At 37.9% G+C, this 22,639-nt stretch overlaps 1 protein-coding gene across 5 annotated transcripts in view; it reads left to right on the plus strand.

The window, feature by feature from the left end:
• Nucleotides 1-14,906, plus strand: part of LOC127860136 (transient receptor potential cation channel subfamily M member-like 2) — a 101,437-nt gene extending 86,531 nt beyond the window's left edge. For all 5 annotated transcript variants that reach the window (XM_052397987.1, XM_052397986.1, XM_052397983.1 and 2 more), the window contains 3 exons: nucleotides 6,658-6,801; nucleotides 8,586-8,699; nucleotides 10,604-14,906. In XM_052397987.1, coding sequence (XP_052253947.1) covers nucleotides 6,658-6,801; nucleotides 8,586-8,699; nucleotides 10,604-10,720 — 375 coding nt within the window. In that variant the 3' untranslated portion in view covers nucleotides 10,721-14,906. The remainder of the gene's footprint in view (nucleotides 1-6,657; nucleotides 6,802-8,585; nucleotides 8,700-10,603) is intronic.
• The last annotated feature ends 7,733 nt before the right edge of the window (nucleotides 14,907-22,639 follow it).

Here is a 22,639-nt window from a genome sequence, read left to right on the forward strand (position 1 = left end):
ATACACACACATTAGCCCCATTTAGCATGTGCAGACTGCACAGGATAATCTAGGACGACACTTACATACACACATTAGCCCCATTTAGCATGTGCTAGACTGCACAGTATAATCTAGGACGCACTAACATACACACATTAGCCCCATTAGCATGTGCAGACTGCACAGGGTAATCTAGGAGGACACTTAACATACACACATTAGCCCCATTTAGCATGCACAGGACGGCACAGTATAATCTAGGACGACACTTCAACATACACCACTTAGCCCCATTTAGCATGTGCAGACTGCATAGGGTAATCTAGGACGACACTTAACATACACACATTAGCCCCATTTTGCATGCACAGACTGCATAGGGTAATCTAGGACGACACTTAAACATACACACATTAGCCCCATTTAGCATGTGCAGACTGCATAGGGTTAATCTAGGACGACACTCAACATACAACACATTAGCCCCATTTAGCATGTGCAGCCTGCATAGGGTAATCTAGGACGACACTTAACATACACACATTAGCCCCATTTAGCATGTGCAGACTGCATAGGGTAATCTAGGACGACACTTAACATACACACATTAGCCCCATTTAGCATGCACAGACTGCACAGGGTAATCTAGGAGGACACTTAACATACACACATTAGCCCCATTTAGCATGTGCAGACTGCACAGGGTAATCTAGGACGACACTTAACATACACACATTAGCCCCATTTAGCATGCACAGACTGCACAGGGTAATCTAGGAGGACACTTAACATACACACATTAGCCCCATTTAGCATGCACAGACTGCACAGGGTAATCTAGGACGACACTTAACATACACACATTAGCCCCATTTAGCATGTGCAGACTGCACAGGGTAATCTAGGAGGACACTTAACATACACACATTAGCCCCATTTAGCATGCACAGACTGCACAGGGTAATCTAGGACGACACTTAACATACACACATTAGCCCCATTGTGCAGACTGCACAGGATAATCTAGGACGACACTTAACATACACACATTAGCCCCATTGTGCAGACTGCACAGTATAATCTAGGACGACACTTAACATACACACATTAGCCCCATTTAGCTTGTGCAGACTGCACAGTATAATCTAGGACGACACTTAACATACACACATTAGCCCCATTTAGCATGTGCAGACTGCACAGTATAATCTAGGACGACACTTAACATACACACATTAGCCCCATTTAGCATGTGCAGACTGCACAGGGTAATCTAGGACGACACTTAACATACACACATTAGCCCCATTGTGCAGACTGCACAGGGTAATCTAGGAGGACACTTAACATACACACATTAGCCCCATTGTGCAGACTGCACAGGATAATCTAGGACGACACTTAACATACACACATTAGCCCCATTGTGCAGACTGCACAGTATAATCTAGGACGACACTTAACATACACACATTAGCCCCATTTAGCTTGTGCAGACTGCACAGGATAATCTAGGACGACACTTAACATACACACATTAGCCCCATTTAGCATGCACAGACTGCACAGTATAATCTAGGATGACAGTTAACATACACACATTAGCCCCATTGTGCAGACTGCATAGGGTAATCTAGGACGACACTTAACATACACACATTAGCCCCATTTAGCATGTGCAGACTGCACAGGGTAATCTAGGACGACACTTAACATACACACATTAGCCCCATTTAGCATGCACAGACTGCACAGGGTAATCTAGGACGACACTTAACATACACACATTAGCCCCATTTAGCTTGTGCAGACTGCACAGGATAATCTAGGACGACACTTAACATACATACATTAGCCCCATTTAGCATGTGCAGACTGCACAGTATAATCTAGGACGACACTTAACATACACACATTAGCCCCATTTAGCATGTGCGGACTGCACAGGATAATCTAGGACGACACTTAACATACACACATTAGCCCCATTTAGCATGTGCAGACTGCACAGGGTAATCTAGGACGACACTTAACATACACACATTAGCCCCATTTAGCATGTGCAGACTGCATAGGGTAATCTAGGACGACACTTAACATACACACATTAGCACCATTTAGCATGCACAGACTGCACAGGATAATCTAGGACGACACTTAACATACACACATTAGCCCCATTTAGCATGCACAGACTGCACAGGGTAATCTAGGAGGACACTTAACATACACACATTAGCCCCATTGTGCAGACTGCACAGGGTAATCTAGGACGACACTTAACATACACACATTAGCCCCATTGTGCAGACTGCACAGGATAATCTAGGACGACACTTAACATACACACATTAGCCCCATTGTGCAGACTGCACAGTATAATCTAGGACGACACTTAACATACACACATTAGCCCCATTTAGCATGTGCAGACTGCACAGGATAATCTAGGACGACACTTAACATACACACATTAGCCCCATTTAGCATGTGCAGACTGCACAGTATAATCTAGGACGACACTTAACATACACACATTAGCCCCATTTAGCATGTGCAGACTGCACAGGGTAATCTAGGACGACACTTAACATACACACATTAGCCCCATTGTGCAGACTGCACAGGGTAATCTAGGACGACACTTAACATACACACATTAGCCCCATTGTGCAGACTGCACAGGGTAATCTAGGAGGACACTTAACATACACACATTTGCCCCATTGTGCAGACTGCACAGGATAATCTAGGACGACACTTAACATACACACATTAGCCCCATTAAGCATGCACAGACTGCACAGGATAATCTAGGAGGACACTTAACATACACACATTAGCCCCATTGTGCAGACTGCACAGTATAATCTAGGACGACACTTAACATACACACATTAGCCCCATTTAGCATGCACAGACTGCACAGGATAATCTAGGACGACACTTAACATACACACATTAGCCCCATTGTGCAGACTGCACAGTATAATCTAGGACGACACTTAACATACACACATTAGCCCCATTTAGCTTGTGCAGACTGCACAGGATAATCTAGGACGACACTTAACATACACACATTAGCCCCATTTAGCATGCACAGACTGCACAGTATAATCTAGGATGACAGTTAACATACACACATTAGCCCCATTGTGCAGACTGCATAGGGTAATCTAGGACGACACTTAACATACACACATTAGCCCCATTTAGCATGTGCAGACTGCACAGGGTAATCTAGGACGACACTTAACATACACACATTAGCCCCATTTAGCATGTGCAGACTGCACAGGGTAATCTAGGACGACACTTAACATACACACATTAGCCCCATTTAGCATGCACAGACTGCACAGGGTAATCTAGGACGACACTTAACATACACACATTAGCCCCATTTAGCATGCACAGACTGCACAGGGTAATCTAGGACGACACTTAACATACACACATTAGCCCCATTGTGCAGACTGCACAGGATAATCTAGGACGACACTTAACATACACACATTAGCCCCATTTAGCATGTGCAGACTGCACAGGGTAATCTAGGACGACACTTAACATACACACATTAGCCCCATTTAGCATGTGCAGACTGCATAGGATAATCTAGGACGACACTTAACATACACACATTAGCCCCATTTAGCTTGTGCAGACTGCACAGGATAATCTAGAACGACACTTAACATACACACATTAGCCCCATTTAGCATGTGCAGACTGCACAGGGTAATCTAGGACGACACTTAACATACACACATTAGCCCCATTTAGCATGTGCAGACTGCATAGGATAATCTAGGACGACACTTAACATACACACATTAGCCCCATTTAGCTTGTGCAGACTGCACAGGATAATCTAGAACGACACTTAACATACATACATTAGCCCCATTTAGCATGTGCAGACTGCATAGGGTAATCTAGGACGACACTTAACATACACACATTAGCCCCATTTAGCATGTGCAGACTGCACAGTATAATCTAGGACGACACTTAACATACACACATTAGCCCCATTTAGCATGTGCAGACTGCACAGGGTAATCTAGGACGACACTTAACATACACACATTAGCCCCATTTAGCATGTGCAGACTGCACAGGATAATCTAGGACGACACTTAACATACACACATTAGCCCCATTTAGCATGTGCAGACTGCACAGGATAATCTAGGACGACACTTAACATACACACATTAGCCCCATTTAGCTTGTGCAGACTGCACAGGATAATCTAGGACGACACTTAACATACACACATTAGCACCATTTAGCTTGTGCAGACTGCACAGGATAATCTAGTACGACACTTAACATACACACATTAGCCCCATTTAGCTTATGCAGACTGCACAGTATAATCTAGGATGACAGTTAACATACACACATTAGCCCCATTTAGCTTGTGCAGACTGCACAGTATAATCTAGGACGACACTTAACATACACACATTAGCCCCATTTAGCTTGTGCAGACTGCACAGTATAATCTAGGATGACAGTTAACATACACACATTAGCCCCATTTAGCTTGTGCAGACTGCACAGTATAATCTAGGATGACAGTTAACATACACACATTAGCCCCATTTAGCATGTGCAGACTGCATAGGGTAATCTAGGACGACACTTAACATACACACATTAGCCCCATTTAGCATGCACAGACTGCACAGTATAATCTAGGATGACAGTTAACATACATACATTAGCCCTATTTAGCATGCACAGACTGCACCGGATAATCTAGGACGACACTTAACATACACACATTAGCACCATTTAGCATGCACAGACTGCACAGGATAATCTAGGACGACACTTAACATACACACATTAGCCCCATTTAGCATGCACAGACTGCATAGGGTAATATAGGACGACACTTAACATACACACATTAGCCCCATTGTGCAGACTGCACAGTATAATCTAGGATGACAGTTAACATACATACATTAGCCCTATTTAGCATGCACAGACTGCACAGGATAATCTAGGACGACACTTAACATACACACATAAGCACCATTTAGCATGCACAGACTGCACAGGATAATCTAGGACGACACTCAACATACACACATTAGCACCATTTAGCATGCACAGACTGCACAGGATAATCTAGTACGACACTTAACATACACACATTAGCCCCATTTAGCATGCACTGACTGCACAGGCTAATCTAGTACGACACTTAACATACACACATTAGCCCCATTTAGCATGCACAGACTGCACAGGATAATCTAGTACGACACTTAACATACACACATTAGCCCCATTTAGCATGCACAGACTGCACAGGATAATCTAGGACGACACTTAACATACACACATTAGCCCCATTTAGCATGTGCAGACTGCACAGGATAATCTAGTACGACACTTAACATACACACATTAGCCCCATTTAGCATGTGCAGACTGCACAGGATAATCTAGGACGACACTTAACATACACACATTAGCCCCATTTAGCATGTGCAGACTGCACAGGATAATCTAGGACGACACTTAACACACATACATTAGCCCCATTTAGCATGCACAGACTGCACAGGATAATCTAGGACGACACTTAACATACATACCATAGCCCCATTTAGCATGCACAGACTGCACAGTATAATCTAGGACGACACTTAACATACACACATTAGCACCATTTAGCATGCACAGACTGCACAGGGTAATCTAGGACGACACTTAACATACATACATTAGCCCTATTTGGCATGCACAGACTGCACAGGATAATCTAGGACAACACTTAACATACATACATTAGCCCCATTGTGCAGACTGCACAGGATAATCTAGGACGACATTTAACATACATACATTAGCCCCATTTAGCATGTGCAGACTGCACAGTATAATCTAGGACGACACTTAACATGCATACATTAGCCCCATCTAGGACGACACTTAACATACATACATTAGCCCCATCTAGGACGACACTTAACATACACACATCAGCCCCATCTAGGACGACACTTTACATACATACATTAGCCCCATTGGATGACACTTAACATACATACATTAGCCCCATCTAGGACAACACTTTACATACATACATTAGCCCCATAGGACGACACTTAACATACATACACTAGCCCCATCTAGGACGACACTTAACATACATACATTAGCCCCATCTAGGACGACACTTAACATACACACATTAGCCCCATTTGTCCCAGAACAAGGCTCATATGTCAACAGAGTCTCAGTCTCCATATTCTGTGGTTAGGTTCCATATTCTGTGGTTAGGTTCCATATTCTGTGGTTAGGTTTCATATTCTGTGGTTAGGTTTCATATTCTGTGTTTAGGTTCCATATTCTATGGTTAGGTATGACACCAGCCATGCAACTTAGGGATATTGAGTTGACTGTCTCATCCGCCACTTACTGTTACTTGTTTCAAGATTGGTCCAGACATGGCCATTTTCCCAATAAGTCTGATTCAAGTAGGGAAGTCAGCTACCACATTTTACCGCTAAGTGTTTGCTTTTAGTACTACTTAACTTACACTTAATGCAAAAAGTAAGTGCAAAACTTGCACTAAGAAAATGTAAGTAGGTTCACTGATCCCTGTCTGAAATGTAAACTTGCAAATTTGTGAATTCTTTATAGGCAATAATTTCCAATCCAAACATCTCGCCCATCGACCACTTGAAGGCTGAATTCACAGAGGAGGCTCTGGGAACCCTTGAGCATGGGAAATCAGAGAGACATCTCCATAAAAAATTGAAGAGACTGTGGACAAAAGGAGTTAAGGTTTGTCTTATAGTTACATCTAATTTTAATTTGCATACCATGATTTTTGGGAAAACTACCAGTGTTTGCTGGAGAATTTCTAGTTGCTTTTAGATAACCAGAGCTTGTATCATTGGTAAGCTTTTGTTATTGCCATGTGTCAGTTGATTGTCATGCCTTGTGTGTTGTCCCTTTTTCAACATTTGTCTTTTGAACAGCCTTGAGACCACATTTTTTCCAATCTTCATTAAAAATGTTTTGAAATTTTTACCTATGATGCCTCAACCAAGTTCGAAACTGGGTCACATGAGGTAAACAATTAGCTTACTATGTGAAATTTAAAAAAACGCTTTTAAACACTCTTAAAGGCACATTTTTTGGCAGGCCTTCATAAAACTTGATCAGTAAAATTTGTTCCTATCATATTAATGCAGAGATACAAAATTATTTCAGGCTTTGAAAAAAGCCAACTGTGTGCCAGGTAATTCCAATCTTTATGAAACATAAAGATTTATTCTAAAGATTTTCGCCCATTTGGAAATTGGTTTGTATTTGTTTAAAAAAAAGTCAACAGGGGGTTGGACAATTTTCCTTGTTCGGCTATATTGAAACCTTGTTAACATTCTGGAAGTAACATTTTTGTCCAATCTTTATAAAAATGTGTTACTAATATTTTGTTCTTATGATATTCAACTGCATATGGTAATTGTTTGTGTTTGTGAATAGCTGCTTGGATTTGTTCTATTTTAGCTTGTAATTTTGTCTTACCAGTAAGTGCAACCTTTTGACAAAGGTTCATCGCTGAAAAAAACCTGTGTCAGTGACATCTTCAATTTCCTTTGACAAATTAAATATGAAGGTCATTTTTGGGAATGTAGCACATGTTTTAATGATGATTTTAAATAAAATACGACAATACATGCATGTTATACAAATACTTTTGGTTATTGAAATAGTTTTTTCTATATATTAGTCCACTCCTTTACTGATATCCACTTAATGTTATTGAACTGAAAAGTTTCTTTTATACCTTGTGTGAAATAACACAGGGAAAATAACAAATTGTTATTTTCACCGATGAAAAGAATTTTTCGGAACTCCTTTTCTATTTTTAGATAATCATAAATAAATTTATATATATTTTCTATGATCACGAGTGAATTAAAATCAACATACCACCAAATCCAACACATTTTCTTTATATTTTATGCTTATATTCACCGTTTATTTACATTGTTAAAAAGTTTTAACTTGAAATTCCGCTAGTATAATGACGTCATTTCGTCATTCTTACGTCAATTTGTGCTTTGAAATGTATTGAGGCACGCTACGGGAGAAACTCCGAGAAAGGGTAACTTTTCAGCTAAAGGGAAACAGCTGTTAATTATTTTCTTGAAAAATGGGCATAAAAGAAACAGAAAATTTGTTCATGTCAGTGTAAGATCGTTTGTTATTTCACTCGTGATCATAGAAAAATATTTTCACTCGTGGCGCAAAATATAATTTCTATGATCACTCGTGAAATAACAATCGATCTTACACTGACATGAACAAATATCCTCTATATGTTTGCATTGAGATGACAATAAATTTTACATGAACAATTCTCAACAGTTTCCACTTGTATGGTATTTTTAGTTCAAAGGAAGTCTCTTCTTAGACCAAGTCCAGTTTAGGCAGAAAGTGTTGTTCCTGATTAGCCTATGCAGACTTCACAGGCTAATCAGGGACAACACTTTAAGCATATACATTAACCCCCCCTGTTTCCTAATGCAAGGTTCATTTTTTCTCTACGTTCCATGCAGATTTACGAGGGCTATGCAGACGACCAGCGCAACACTGACAATGCCTGGCTAGAAACACAGGTGTTCATTTACCATGACCATGATGGAAATCTACTGAAACATCTACATTTAAGAGTAAGTTATCAATTGTAATATTTTTATGCCCCATTTCGTAGAAAAGGGGGCATATAGTGATCGGACTGTCCGTCTGTCTGTCCGTCTTTCCGTCACACTTTGTGTTCAGGTTTCGAAAAATGCTCATTACTTCTATATCCCTTTAGATATAACCTTCATATTTGGTATGCATGTGTATATGGACAAGGCCTTTCCATACACACACAAAAAATTTGACCCCTGTGACCTTGACCTTGAAGTTAGCGTCCGCGTTAAGGTTTCGAAATCTGCGTTTTGGTTTCAAAAAATGCTCATAACTTCTATGTTCCTTGAGATATAACCTTCATATTTGGTATGCATGTGTATATGGACAAGGCCTTTCTGTACGCACACAAATTTTGACCCTTGTGACCTTGACCTTGAAGTTAGGGTCCGCGTTTAGGTTTCGAAATCTGCGTTTAGGTTTGAAAAATGCTTATAACTTCTATGTCCCTTGAGATATAACCTTCATATTTGGTATGCATGTGTATATGGACAAGGCCTTTCCATACGCACAAAAATTTTGACCCCTGTGACCTTGACCTTGAAGTTAGGGTCCGCGTTTAGGTTTCGAAATCTGCATTTAGGTTTTGAAAAAAGCTCATAACTTCTATCAAGCGTTTAAAGGGGGCATAAGTCATCCTATGGTGACAGCTCTTGTTGTATTCCTTTAAAGATGGTACATGTAGTTGTACCGGCCAGCCATGAGTGGGTGGGAGTATATCTGGTAGGCTGTGAGTGTGTTGGTAATAAGTCTGGATTTTATGTCCCTTTAGTATCTTGCACTTTCCTTGAAAAATTCAAATATACCTCCAGGTGATAATCTGTCATAACCTGACAATGTCTTTCAAAGAACTTCCATGGTCCTCAGTTCAGGTTGAAGGTCACGATTTTAGGTTACATACATTTTTTGTTTCTGCTCTCTTTCTTATACATGCCTGGAAGGATTTTGAAAAAACTTTGGATTATTATATCACATGATTAGAGCAAGTTTTGCATGCAACACCCATGTCAAAGGTCAATGTCAAAGGTCAAAGTCACAATTCATGGTCAAAATGTTTGTTTCACCTTTTTAATTTTAACATGCCTAGGAGGCTTTTAATATAACTTCAGATTGTTATTCATAACGACCAGAATGATGATCTGTGTCATACAACTGCCATGCTCCGCTGTGATAGGTCAAGGTCACATCTGAAGGTCAAACTTCATCAATGTTTGTTTATGCTCTTTTACCTTTGCATGAGTTGGAGTATAATTTTTCTTTTGGTCATTATTCACTACGACCAAACAATTTTGGGCTAACAAATCCCATGCTATGTAGTGAACAGTCAAAGTCTTATTTTAAGATCAACAGGGCATACATTTTAGTTTTTACTAAGTAATTTTACATGCCTTGGAGGATCAGGGCTTGAGTTATACTTGTTTGGCACTGGCAAATATTTGCTATTTTAATTAACTTAAACAAATTTATCCTCTCTGTTTTGTGGATTTCTGAGAAGGAAATGTTGAAGCTAATTTGCTATGTAACCATATGGTAGTATAGAAATGTATTTTCCCATCATTTTGATAATAATTTATCAGTGTTTCGGTACCCAATGTTAGATTTTAGCATTCAATATTCGCTTATGTCTGGGTTTAATCCAGAGGCGTAAAGTATGGTCCCAGATTTGCATGTGCAGTCCACAACGGGACAACAGTTTCTGCCTAAACTGGACTTTAGCTAAGAATGAACTTTTGTAAACGAAAAATACATTAAAGCTGAAAGATTCATCTCTAATTAGCCACTGAGGACTGCACAGGCTTATTTGGGACAACACTGTACGCACATGCTCTAGCCTTGTTTTCCCACTGCGTAACTGAGTTATATTCTTGTGCTTGTATTTCAGGCAGGTGAAAGTGTAGAACTAGCCTCCTGGCTGACCGTGTCCAGCAAGATCTCCATGCACGGCATGCATCTGTACTTCCTGAAGTTGGCCGCAAAACATCTTGATGCCTACTTCTGAACGTTCTCTTTCACTTTCTATATGGGCTCTCTCATGACAAGCATCTTCAATGTGACAGTGTTCTACATTCCTTTTACTGTAACTAATACATTCTTTGATGTGATTCGAATTTTATACATTCCACTCAATTTACAGCTACTGGACCCTGTGTTGGGATTTTGAATTTCATAAATTACACTTACTGAACCTTTGCAGCCCATAGGGATAGATTTTATACAAGTACGATCAATGCATAGGTTTGCACTGTGCCTCTTCTGTAAATAAAATCTGATGAAATTAACGGTATCATAGGGTACGCAAGAAAACATGAGAACTAGTTTGGAATCAATTATCTAAATACTATTAATTGGTCATAGTGTGTGCTTCAATTCTTTAAGCCCTTCTGCATCTTAACGAGGTCAATGTGAGAGGACTCAAAAGACAGAACCAAATACATATATATGTGTATTACTAGAGTATGCAATACAATATTTGATGGCCAAAAAATGTCATATCAGCATTTATGCAAAGTAGGCTGATTGGCCTGGCCAAAATATGTGGTGTCTTTCCTATGAATGTATTATAAGGGAGAGTTGATACCTGTTTTTGCTGTTTTTGGAGTGTTTACAAGATTCCAATGTGTAAATTGAAATATACATGTACCTATTATTTTAATTTGTTATTTTTATATGACTGCTTTGGTACTTGTTAATTTATTACAAGTTTTGTTCTCCAATAAACCAAGAACAAATGTGTTCTAAAAATGTGGTTAAACATCCTTATGGTGTAATCCTGTACTTTTTGTTATAGTTGTAAATAATTAAACATTTCTTGATAAATATGAAATTATACACAAATAGTGTGCCTTCTGTTATTTTACTGTGATATTTTGTATGTTTAAGTAAATACAAGTAAGATTATTATACATTGATTAGTCCTTAACATCTCTAATACGTAATCTCTTTGATACCACGTGTTAGTACTTGTTCTCGCTGACATGTTGTATGTTGGAGATTAAAAATTGTACAAATAAAGGAAAATTGTGAAAATATTTCCTATAATTAGGCATTGCAAACAGTGTGTTTCAGAGCTTTGTGAACAGAACATTAATAACAATGTTTCACTTTTTGATATTGAGAAAATAATTATTTACACAATAAAAGTTTTATTTGTATAGTCTGTTGGAAAAACACTGTTTGTTTTTTAAGAGAATTATTATTAAAGTTGGTTTTGATTTTTCCCCATGTTAGACCATGTTATGTTTAAGTAGCATTTGTTTGTATTTCCATTAGAAATATTCCTTTTTTTTTAAATAAATTGTTTTAAGCATTCATTAAAAAAAATCTCATAAGAAATACAAATTGCTTATGAGCATATTTAAGTACGACAAGCCCTTTTACTTACTTTTTTATGCCTTATCAAATGATCGGGGTATATTGTTTTTGGCCTGTCTGTCATTCTGTCCCAAAACGTTTACCTTGGTTAAAGTTTTGCGATAACTTTTGAAATATTGAACATAGCAACTAGATATTTGGCATACATGTGTATCTCATGGAGCTGCCTATTTTGAGAGGTGAATGATCAAGGTCATCCTTCAAGGTCAAAGGTAAAAAAAATCAAAGCAGCGCATAAGGGGGCATTGTGTTTCTGACAAACATATCTCTTGTTATTTTAAAATAGATTTTGTATTATAGTATTTTTGTTACAATAAAATTGCATTTATTTTAGAGAATAGTCTCGATGTACATTTGTTCAAGTTTAGTTTTAAATATGCAAATGTTAGTACTTATAAATAAAATAATTATGAAACATTACAGAACAAATGAGTCAGCTCATGGTAAAAAGGGTCTTATTCCACATTTGGCTAGCGTAACTCCAAATCACCATGCCCGTTTGCGCAACCTGCAGGTAAGGAGCTCTGCTGTTTGCCGTATAGTAAGGAAAAGGTTTCATGGTCTCCTTTATGGACAGAGTAACATCTGACATCACTGCATGGGTGTGTTGACTGGCCTGGAGGTACACTGGCCACAGTGGCACGCTACCCATTTTTGCATGATGCTGCTCATATGATTATCGTTTGTTGTTGGTGCTAGGTATAAGCTTTTGTGATGTTATTTATTATGTCCCCCACTATAGTAGTGGGGGACATATTGTTTTTGCCCTGTCTGTCTGTTGGTCTGTCTGTCTGTTTGCGCCAACTTTAACATTTTGCAATAACTTTTGCTACATTGAAGATAGCAACTTCATATTTGGCATGCATGTGTATCTCATAAAGCTGCACATTTTGAGTGGTGAAAGGTCAAGGTCATCCTTCAAGGTCAGAGGTCAAATATATGTGGCCAAAATCGCTCATTTTATGAATACTTTTGCAATATTGAAGATAGCAACTTGATATTTGGCATGCATGTGTATCTCATGGAGCTGCACATTTGGAGTGGTGAAAGGTCAAGGTCATCCTTCAAGGTCAGAGGTCAATTATATGTGACCAAAATCGCTCATTTTATGAATACTTTTGCAATATTGAAGATAGCAACTTGATATTTGGCATGCATGTGCATCTCATGGAGCTGCTCATTTTGAGTGGTGAAAGGTCAAGGTCATCCTTCAAGGTCAGAGGTCAAATATATGTGGCCCAAATTGCTTATTTTATGAATACTTTTGCAATATTGAAGATAGCAACTTGATATTTGGCCTGCATGTGTATCTCATGGAGATGCACATTTTGAGTGGTGAAAGGTCAAGGTCAAGGTCATCCTTCACAAGGTCAAGGTCATCCTACAATGTCAAACATCATATAGGGGGACATTGTGTTTCACAAACACATCTTGTTGTTATGATTTTTTATGTTTATTATTTTATAATTACAAAATTGTTATGTAGACTTGCAAAATAAATGTTGTTTTTACTTTAGTGCCAATTTTTGTACTGAGATTTAGATCTGTATCTATATGGGTAGTGTGAATTGTTATTTGCCATACTTGTACACATTGGTGCAAATTGTGTAAATTTTGCTTTTTAAAAAGGAGCGGAATAGGTTTATTTTTTTAGCTGAACTGTTATTTATTTTATTCAGACTTATTCAAGGATATTTTATCTATTTTAAGAGTTATCTATTAAATCTACAAAAGGGTTACTAATTGTATTTTAATAGTTCAATTTGGCAATGGTACAGTACATGTAGGAAGTCAAATGTTGAATGTTTTCATTAAGTGTAAATGTGGGAAGTCATAGTAGAATGTGCAGTAATAACATTGGAAACTCACAAATAATTTTATAATTTTTTCCACTAATTTATATATGCAAACAATAATCTCAAATTATAGGTGTCTACAAATTAAGACACACTGGTGAATGCATTAAATTTTATGTGGTACTTCTACTGAATAATGTTGTTCGCAAATTCATGCTCTTTTTTAATATTACACCTTTTATAATGATTAATTTTAAAGATGTTAGTAGTGACTTTTTATTTATTTTATATCTTTAATAGTGTTTTACTGAAAATAAAAACCTTTACTCAGTCATCCATTCAGCTATGTGGTATATTATTTATTAAAATTGATTTGATTTTAATATCATTGATTGCATCATATTGCATCATCAAATATAAAATCATAAATAGCCCAACAAAAACTGTTTGATGTTTCTGTATTTTTGAAAACAACTGAAATAGGGACAAAAAAGGGAAAAATGTCATTTAAAGGGGTGAGGCATTAATATAAGGGGAGCAACATATTTAAAAGGGGCTGGGCATAAAATGGAATTCGGCACTCTGCAGCCATTTGGCTTACCTTAATTTCTATTAAGTCATTAACCAAAGGCTTAACATATTGACGGAAGTATTAAAAAAATTCCAAATGCATAATTTACATCAACAAACCCATGCATGTCAAGTCCTATCATAATAATCATAATTTCCTGTAAGCTTAGCTAGCCAGTATTGCTAATGAGACTATCCAGTTTTGCATACCAGTATATTATTGGGGGAGTCATTTTACTGATTTATTATGGTTCTTTTTCACTATGCTATTTCTTTCAAGTGAATTGCAGGTACTTTTTGTAATCCTTTACAATCAAATAAACATGATACTGTAAAGATGTTATTTTTATGTTATAAAAATTATAGCCTCAATTTATATATTGAAATACATGTGTACATAATAATAATAATATATTTTATAAACTCAAATTACATTTCTATTGAAAATCAATTTGTTGTTCACCTGTTAATTGTTTTAAACTATGATATAAAAAAGCATTAAACAGCCGACTTTCATTTGATAGATATCTATGATATTCTTCATATTGAAGAGTGTTTTTATGTTCTCATGAATGCACATTATACAATTCTTGTCAGTAAATGTATTTTATATTACTGTTATAATGTCTAACAAAATTCATTTTTTGTCTATATGAGAAGAAGTATTCACTAAAAAACAATATTGACATTAAAGCCAAAAAAACTATATATATATATACATATATATATATATATATATATATATATATATATATATATATATATATATATATATATATATATATATATATATATATATATATATATATACATAACGGTTATATATATAACAAACCAATCACATAAAACATTCATTTAAACAATAAGACTACTAGTAACAAATAAAATCAGCATCTTCTTTCAATTTCAATCAAATTGTCTGTGAGAGAAGTTTTCACTTTGTTTTCAAATTCATATTTATTCTTTTATGACGAGTTTTACATCAGCAGGTAAATATTTCCAGTCTTTGATCGTTTATTATAAAAAGTAGTGCTGGTAAAACCATTCACTTGAGGACATTGAGGTAAATAAAAGTAATCTTTACTATGTCTACTGTTATCACTACGAATATCAGACACTAAATACAAATTATTATACAAAAAAGGTCATGTTAGAAGGACATTTCTTGTTAACAATTTTATAAACATGGTTAAGTGTAAATTGCTTAACTCTGTTTTGAACATTTAACCAACCAATACTACTAAAATCTTTAACTTTCAAAGATGTTCTAGAGTCATATCCATGAATAAATTTAACAACTTTATTCTGTACAACTTGTCATCTTGTTTTTAACTGTTTACTTATACCATTGTACTATGAAGAGCTAGCATAGTCAAAATTGCATTGAACCAATGAGTTACATAACAATTTTCTTAATTCCATATTAAAACAGTGGTTTTGCCTATACAAGAACAGGGGCGTAGCTGCTATTAGGCACAGCAGGCCCGGGGGTACAATTTTCTTTAAAACACGAAAAAATTAAAATTGCTTTAACTTCGAAAAACGCATAAAAATGTTGACCCTGAAGGTGGTGAGGTGTAAGAAATCTGCATTTCATATTGACATGATCCTCAGGCAATGGGTTCTGGTCTTGTTCAAAGGATATATCTTCCAATTATCAACTCTACTTCTTTCTATATAGACATGCAGACAGCATTATTGGAAAGAATTTCCATGGTTTGACTTGTGAATGAGTGAGTGTTACAATTTTAAATGTTTCTCTGTTTTAAAATTAAGTTCTCTGGTATAAAGATAATACAGTAAAATTTAGTTCTCTGACATTGAGATTAAACAGTAAAATATCAAAGAAATACAGGCCAAAGTCTTATATTTTCTTACCTTATTATTTGTCTAGATATGCTTGAAATCTCACCACAGGCGTTATAGGATTTAAACAATTTCCGGGGGAGGACCCCCGCACACACACCCCGTTTTTATGTAACATATTCGGGCCTACAGCTCAAAAAATGCTTGCTACGCCCCTGAAAAATCTTAATCTTGAGTTCACCTTTTTAATAATATTATTAACAATAGATGTAGCAGAAAGATCAGTGTCGAATATTGAACCAAGGTTTTCAGCAGATGATTGAGAAACAATAGTGTGATCATCACATTTTACATTAAAATTATGAAGTTTAGATAATTTCCTTTTGGAACCATACACTATACATTCAGTTTTTCCAAGGTGTAAAGACAGTTTGTTATCCACTTACCTTTTAATACAATTTTCAAGATCTTTACAAAAAACACTACTGATGATACTAAGATCTTTGTGAAAATAAAGGATGGCACTTTCATCAGCATAAAGAATAAGTTTACATAAATACAATAATCAAAAATCACTAATATCCTATATCAGTGTTAAGGCATTATGAAATGGAAATGGGTGTGACAAGTAACAAGAACCCTACACATTTACATCACAAAACATCTGATATCTACAATTACTGGATATAATACATATGTTGAAAGTTAATATAAAGAGGGCAATACAAAAGAATGTACAAAAGTAGTAATAAAGACAAAACAACCAGTTTACAATGTTAAGATTTATGCAGTTGTTGGCAATAAGAGAACAATTACCATTCTTAACTTTGAATTTTGCAAGTGTAAATACATGTACATGTGTATGTAAATCAGAACACAAGAATTTGTTTCCCGGTCACTTTGAGCTATATAAGTGCCCAATGTTTACACTCAGTGAATTTGTAAAACCAACTTATATGTGCTAACTGTCCGTCCGAAAACTTAAACATTTCCTATAACTTTTGCAATATTGAAGATAGCAACTTGATATTTGGCATACATGTGTATCTCATGGAGCTGCACATTTTGAGTACTGAAAGGTCAAGGTCATCCTTAAAGTTCAAATATATGGCTTCAAAGCTGCGCAATAGGGGGCATTATGTTTCGGACAAACACATCTCTTGTTTTTACATGAAAAACCACAGACATTGTTGGAATTTGCCACATATTAGGCATTGTGTCTACATTTTTAAACTCGATTTTCCAAACAATGAAACAATTTTTTAAAAAGGCACCATCAAATATTCCTCCATCCCCTTTGCACGCTAAACAAAGAATCAGTTTTTAGCTCCACTGGCCAAATTTGTTCAAATTATGCCCCTGGGTCAAATTTGACCCTGCCCCGGGGGTCACAAAATTGAAAATTGCTTATTTAAGGCCTATTTTGTGAAAACTTTCAAAATCTTCTCTTCCATAACCATTGGGCCTAGGGCTTTCAACTTTGGTATGTAGAGACATCTTATAGTCCTCTACCAAATTTGTTCAAATTATGCCTCTTGGGTCAAATTTGACCCTGCCCCGGGGGTCACAAAATTGAACATTGCTAATTTAAGGACTATTTTGTGAAATCTTTCAAAATATCCTCGTCGGTAACCATTGGGCCTAGGGCTATCAAATTTGGTATGTAGAGACATCTAATAGTCCTCTACCAAATTTGTTCAAATTATGCCCCTGGGGTCAAATTTGACACTGCCCCGGGGTCACAAAATTGAACAAATGTTTATATAGGGTCTATTTTGTGAAAACTTTACAAATCTTGTACATAACCATTGGGCCTAGGGCTACCAAATTTGGTATGCAGTGACATTTTACGGTAATTGGTTGCGCGATTTACATCGGATTTTGGCGGGAATACAACTCGGGTACAGTCTTATATCGACCGGGTACGTTTAAGTATATTTACCGTACCCAGGGTACATGTAAGTATACTTAACGGTACACGGGGTACATGAAAGTAGAACCCGAGCCGGCAATGACCTATCGAGCTCAATTAACCGTTGTTAGCTAGCTTAGGAGAAAAACTATGGCGTACGATTTGGGTCGAAAGTCAACAAGACCTACTAGGTGAAAGAGAAATGTACGTCGACGAACAATATGTACGACTCAGGGGCGTATTTAGGTGGGGGGCTAGGGGGCTAAAGCCCCCCCCCCCCCAGCTGGCTGGCTAGACACGATTTTTAATAAAAATGAGCCCCTTACAGTTTCAATCCACTTGTGTACTTCCTGTCATATGTCCCTAATTAAGCCATAAACAGCTGTCGATTTGTGTGATTTGCCCCCAGGCATGTGTACAGACGATCTAACCTTCGTCAGCTAAACGCTTCATTGACTGTAAGTAATAAACTGCGCTATTTGATTGGCTGAAGAAGATACATTCAACTAATGAAATTCATCCATACATTTAAGCTATAGATAAATGTTTACAAATGGCTGCCGCATGAGACTTGTGAAAAACAATATTTCAATTTGTAGCAATTAAAGAGTTTAGACGAACGCAATGGACAATCATAATTATTTTTTCGGTAATATCTTTGATGAATTTAATTGGTATTAGCTCTTTAGAGTGATAATCCTTTTGAGTAACAAGTTGTAGTGTTTTTACGGTTAGCTCTTTGGGGTTCTTTTACAACAACTACAGCAATTACTTGCAACGGCACTAAATACAATACTCACGTTGGCATCGACTGGAATGCTCGTCAGGATGCACCAAACGTCCTCGTCATCTTCGAGGGAACTCGTCGGCTATACTCGTCGGTTGCACGTCACAAAATGGCACTATACATGTACTTCTGGGAATACACCTCCAGGCAAATACGTACTTACACACACAGTCACCGGCTTACATACACATATACTTCTGGGAATACACTTCCAGGGAAATGCCTGTCATTTACACAATCACAGGCAACTCACAGACTCACATACACAGTCACAGTCTCACTTATATCTTCTGGGAATGGCCTTCCAGGTAAATACGTGTTGAACACACATAAAATACAATATAATACAATATAATACAATATAATCTATACTCAGGCTCACAATTACTCACTCAGGCTCACAATTACTCCAAGCAATACTCAGCTTGGGAAAATACGTCCACTCGCATCAAATAACCCGTGCACAAGAGACCGTACAAACTCGTGCTGCCCAGCATGCACTATTCCGATTTGTCGCTGGTTCCCAATCACGAGGTATGTGCGCATTTTGTAGACCGGGCACCGGCACAACACTCCTCCCACTTTTCTCCTTTTGGGACGACGCCACACAGCGAAGGAATCATACCGGCGCAACCGATGAAGTAATAGTGCCCCTTGCGTAAGCACCTTGACCTAACACCTCAAAGTTAGGTCTGCATGCCGGCCTCTCTCTTGGCGCAACGCCTGCCATAGACCACAACTAAAGTTAATGCATCTCCATTAAATGATCATTTGTGTTTAGCACCTTCGCACAAATATGAACGCATATGAGCCATAATCTTTGTTAATAAAGAGTTAAAAATAAAAGTTCACAATAAGGTCCGGTAACTCTTGCTCCTTTTCTTGTCTGCACAATAATTGGACAAGTGTACCCACCTTCCAACCTATTTTCACAAATTTTAAGAAATAAAATAACTTATCCAATAAAATCATAAAATATCATACAAATACATCCCCTCGCAGCCCAAATGAGAAGGCCTACGCCCTCTGCATGTGACTGCATAATATACAATAAAAATCCGCTTGGTTATATTAAAATAAAAATCACAAGAAACGTAACCTTCTAAGGCACTACAAATGCGTTTAAATAATATCTCAGTGACAAAAAGGTTAAAAATATAAGAATAAAAATAATCTTATTTTTGTCCAAATAATACATATAATTGCTTTTAATTTTATACAGAGAACGTATTTTGCAACATAATCATTGACATTACATGTATATGGAGGAAAAGACAATTAAAATAAAACTATTGTACCCACTACATTCCTCCCACTTTTGTCCTCTTGGGCCGCCGCCCTATGGTCGCACCCAAGGCAGAAGAGACAAAGACTCAAATGGGACCATGATCCCCCTCCCGCAGGCACAGGAGTGCCAGCGCAGCGGGGTACATACAGACCGCTGCATTCTAGCGGTTAGTGACCAATATGTTTCATGCATAAGAAAATTTCCATCACATTAGTTAATTAAAAAAAACATTATTGTCGGCTATCGTCCGACAATTGCTTAATCAAGAAAAAACATTCTTGTTGGCTTTCGTCCAACAAGTACAGTCACTTATGTATTAGAATGTGGAGATCACACTGAGAAATAATGTACTTTACAAAAATAAAAACAAAATAAAAGTGTACATGCACCGGGAAACAACTCCGGCAAATCAAAAAATTAAAATGACGCTACGAGACAGTTGCCGTCAAGCACGGTCACACACAAATTTAAAAAGACGTGCAAATATTGTTTAAAAGAACAACTCCGGGAAATACCACTTCCGGCCAACAGTATTGAGTGTGACAGTGGGCGTCAAGCACTGTCACCTATGAAAAACAAACTCATGCGACAAAATTCTACGACATTGCTCGGCATATGGTTGGTAGAAAAGAAATTCATTTATAGAAAAATTACGGAAATAAATAACATGATACAGCAATGACGAAGTGATTGAAGTTAGATCGACTCACAAATCTTAACATGGAAGGAAAAAAGGTGACGGAGGTGCCAAGACTGGGATATTGCAGGGGAAACCGGGTTCCTATTCACCATCTGCGTTGTTACCACATCCGATGGTGCGGTGTGACAGCGGTCGTCCGACAATGTCCGACAATGTCACACCCGACCATAAGTTAAAAAAAACAAACAACAGACTTCACGGGAAATAATCAAACACATCCGTGACTGTGCAAAGCACTTCTTAGCGCGGTAATACAAAAATTACAGGAAGTTAAGCGCGGACGGCACAAGATAATTTGGGACGACACTATATGCCTATTCATTAAACCCCCATTTCGCAGAGCACTGCTCAGATTAATTTCAATTTTATAGTTCCAACAATATTGCAATAAAAGACTGGGCTTAAACTGAGACAATAGGACATATATATATATTCAAAACATTCTAATCAAACTAATCAAAATGTTTAAGAGAACTATTACTTTTATACACCGCGTACTTCATGTAATATTCATAACAACAGCTTTTACTACTACTACTACTACTACTACTACTACTACTACTACTACTACTACTTCTGCTACTACTACTTCTACTACTACTACCACTACTACTACTACTACTACTACTACTACTACTACTACTACTACTACTACTACTACTACTACTACTACTACTACTACTGCTGCTGCTTTTAGTGTTACTACTAGAGATACTCCGCGTACACCGTAATACGTTATCAACACCGCAAATAGAATGTCACTGCAACTTTACTGTAATTTTTTTAATTGGGGGTCTTTTGTATTTTGCATTGTTTTCCTAGTTTTACTAACAATTAACCTCGCCATTTACAATTTTAGGCGGTACAGATTTTGGAAGTTAGACGCTCTGGTGGTCGCCAACCTAATTTCCACCGCTGGGACCGCTCCCAGCGGCGAGAACTAGAGGGTCGCCACCCTTTGGAACCACGCCTAACAAGTCTTCGAACACCACCTTCCCAGCTGTCATCTGGGGTAACTCGGCATCCGCATGCGCCGCCCTTACGGCGGTCACACGCGGCAACTTCTGTCGCCCGTCTGACAGGTACTGACCTTCCGGTGGCCGGAGTAGTTTCAGCAGCTTTTCGTTGGGCTATTTTGGCCCCCACCTGGTCGGCCCTGTCGGTCGCCATGCTTTTAGCCGCCTCCGCAGACTGAACCGCAACGCGCTGCACGCGAAATTCATCATCGCACACAGGATCTCCATGGTCTCCTTCAGTGCTCTCGCCAATGACCATCCTTGGATCACTGACGACATCTGGCACTGTTGGCAGCACCAAGGAAACTGCATCGTGCACGTCCTTGGCATGCTGCACCTTCATGCAGGACTGGGAAACCGGACCTAGCTGGTTTACATGATCCACTTCCGGTTGGCCCAACTGCTTAGTCGTCGCAGCTACCACAACGGGCTCCTTCTCCTTATGGTTGGGCAAGGACATGGCATGGAAATGTCCCCAGTTGGAACCATATCTGCCGCGATACGATCCCTCAGGGCGAACTTTTGAATTTTGGTTCCGATGCCCACGTAAACCTCCGCCACCCGCTCCCGCAGGATACATAACCTGGCGTTGGTCGTTGTACCACCGGTTCCGGACCTTCCCTGGGTAGGGGCACTCCACAGGGTATTCGGCATAGCCTTTTTTATTTCGA

The sequence above is a fragment of the Dreissena polymorpha genome, chromosome 15 (assembly GCF_020536995.1).
Source record: "Dreissena polymorpha isolate Duluth1 chromosome 15, UMN_Dpol_1.0, whole genome shotgun sequence".
Classification (NCBI taxonomy): Eukaryota; Metazoa; Mollusca; class Bivalvia; order Myida; family Dreissenidae; genus Dreissena; species Dreissena polymorpha.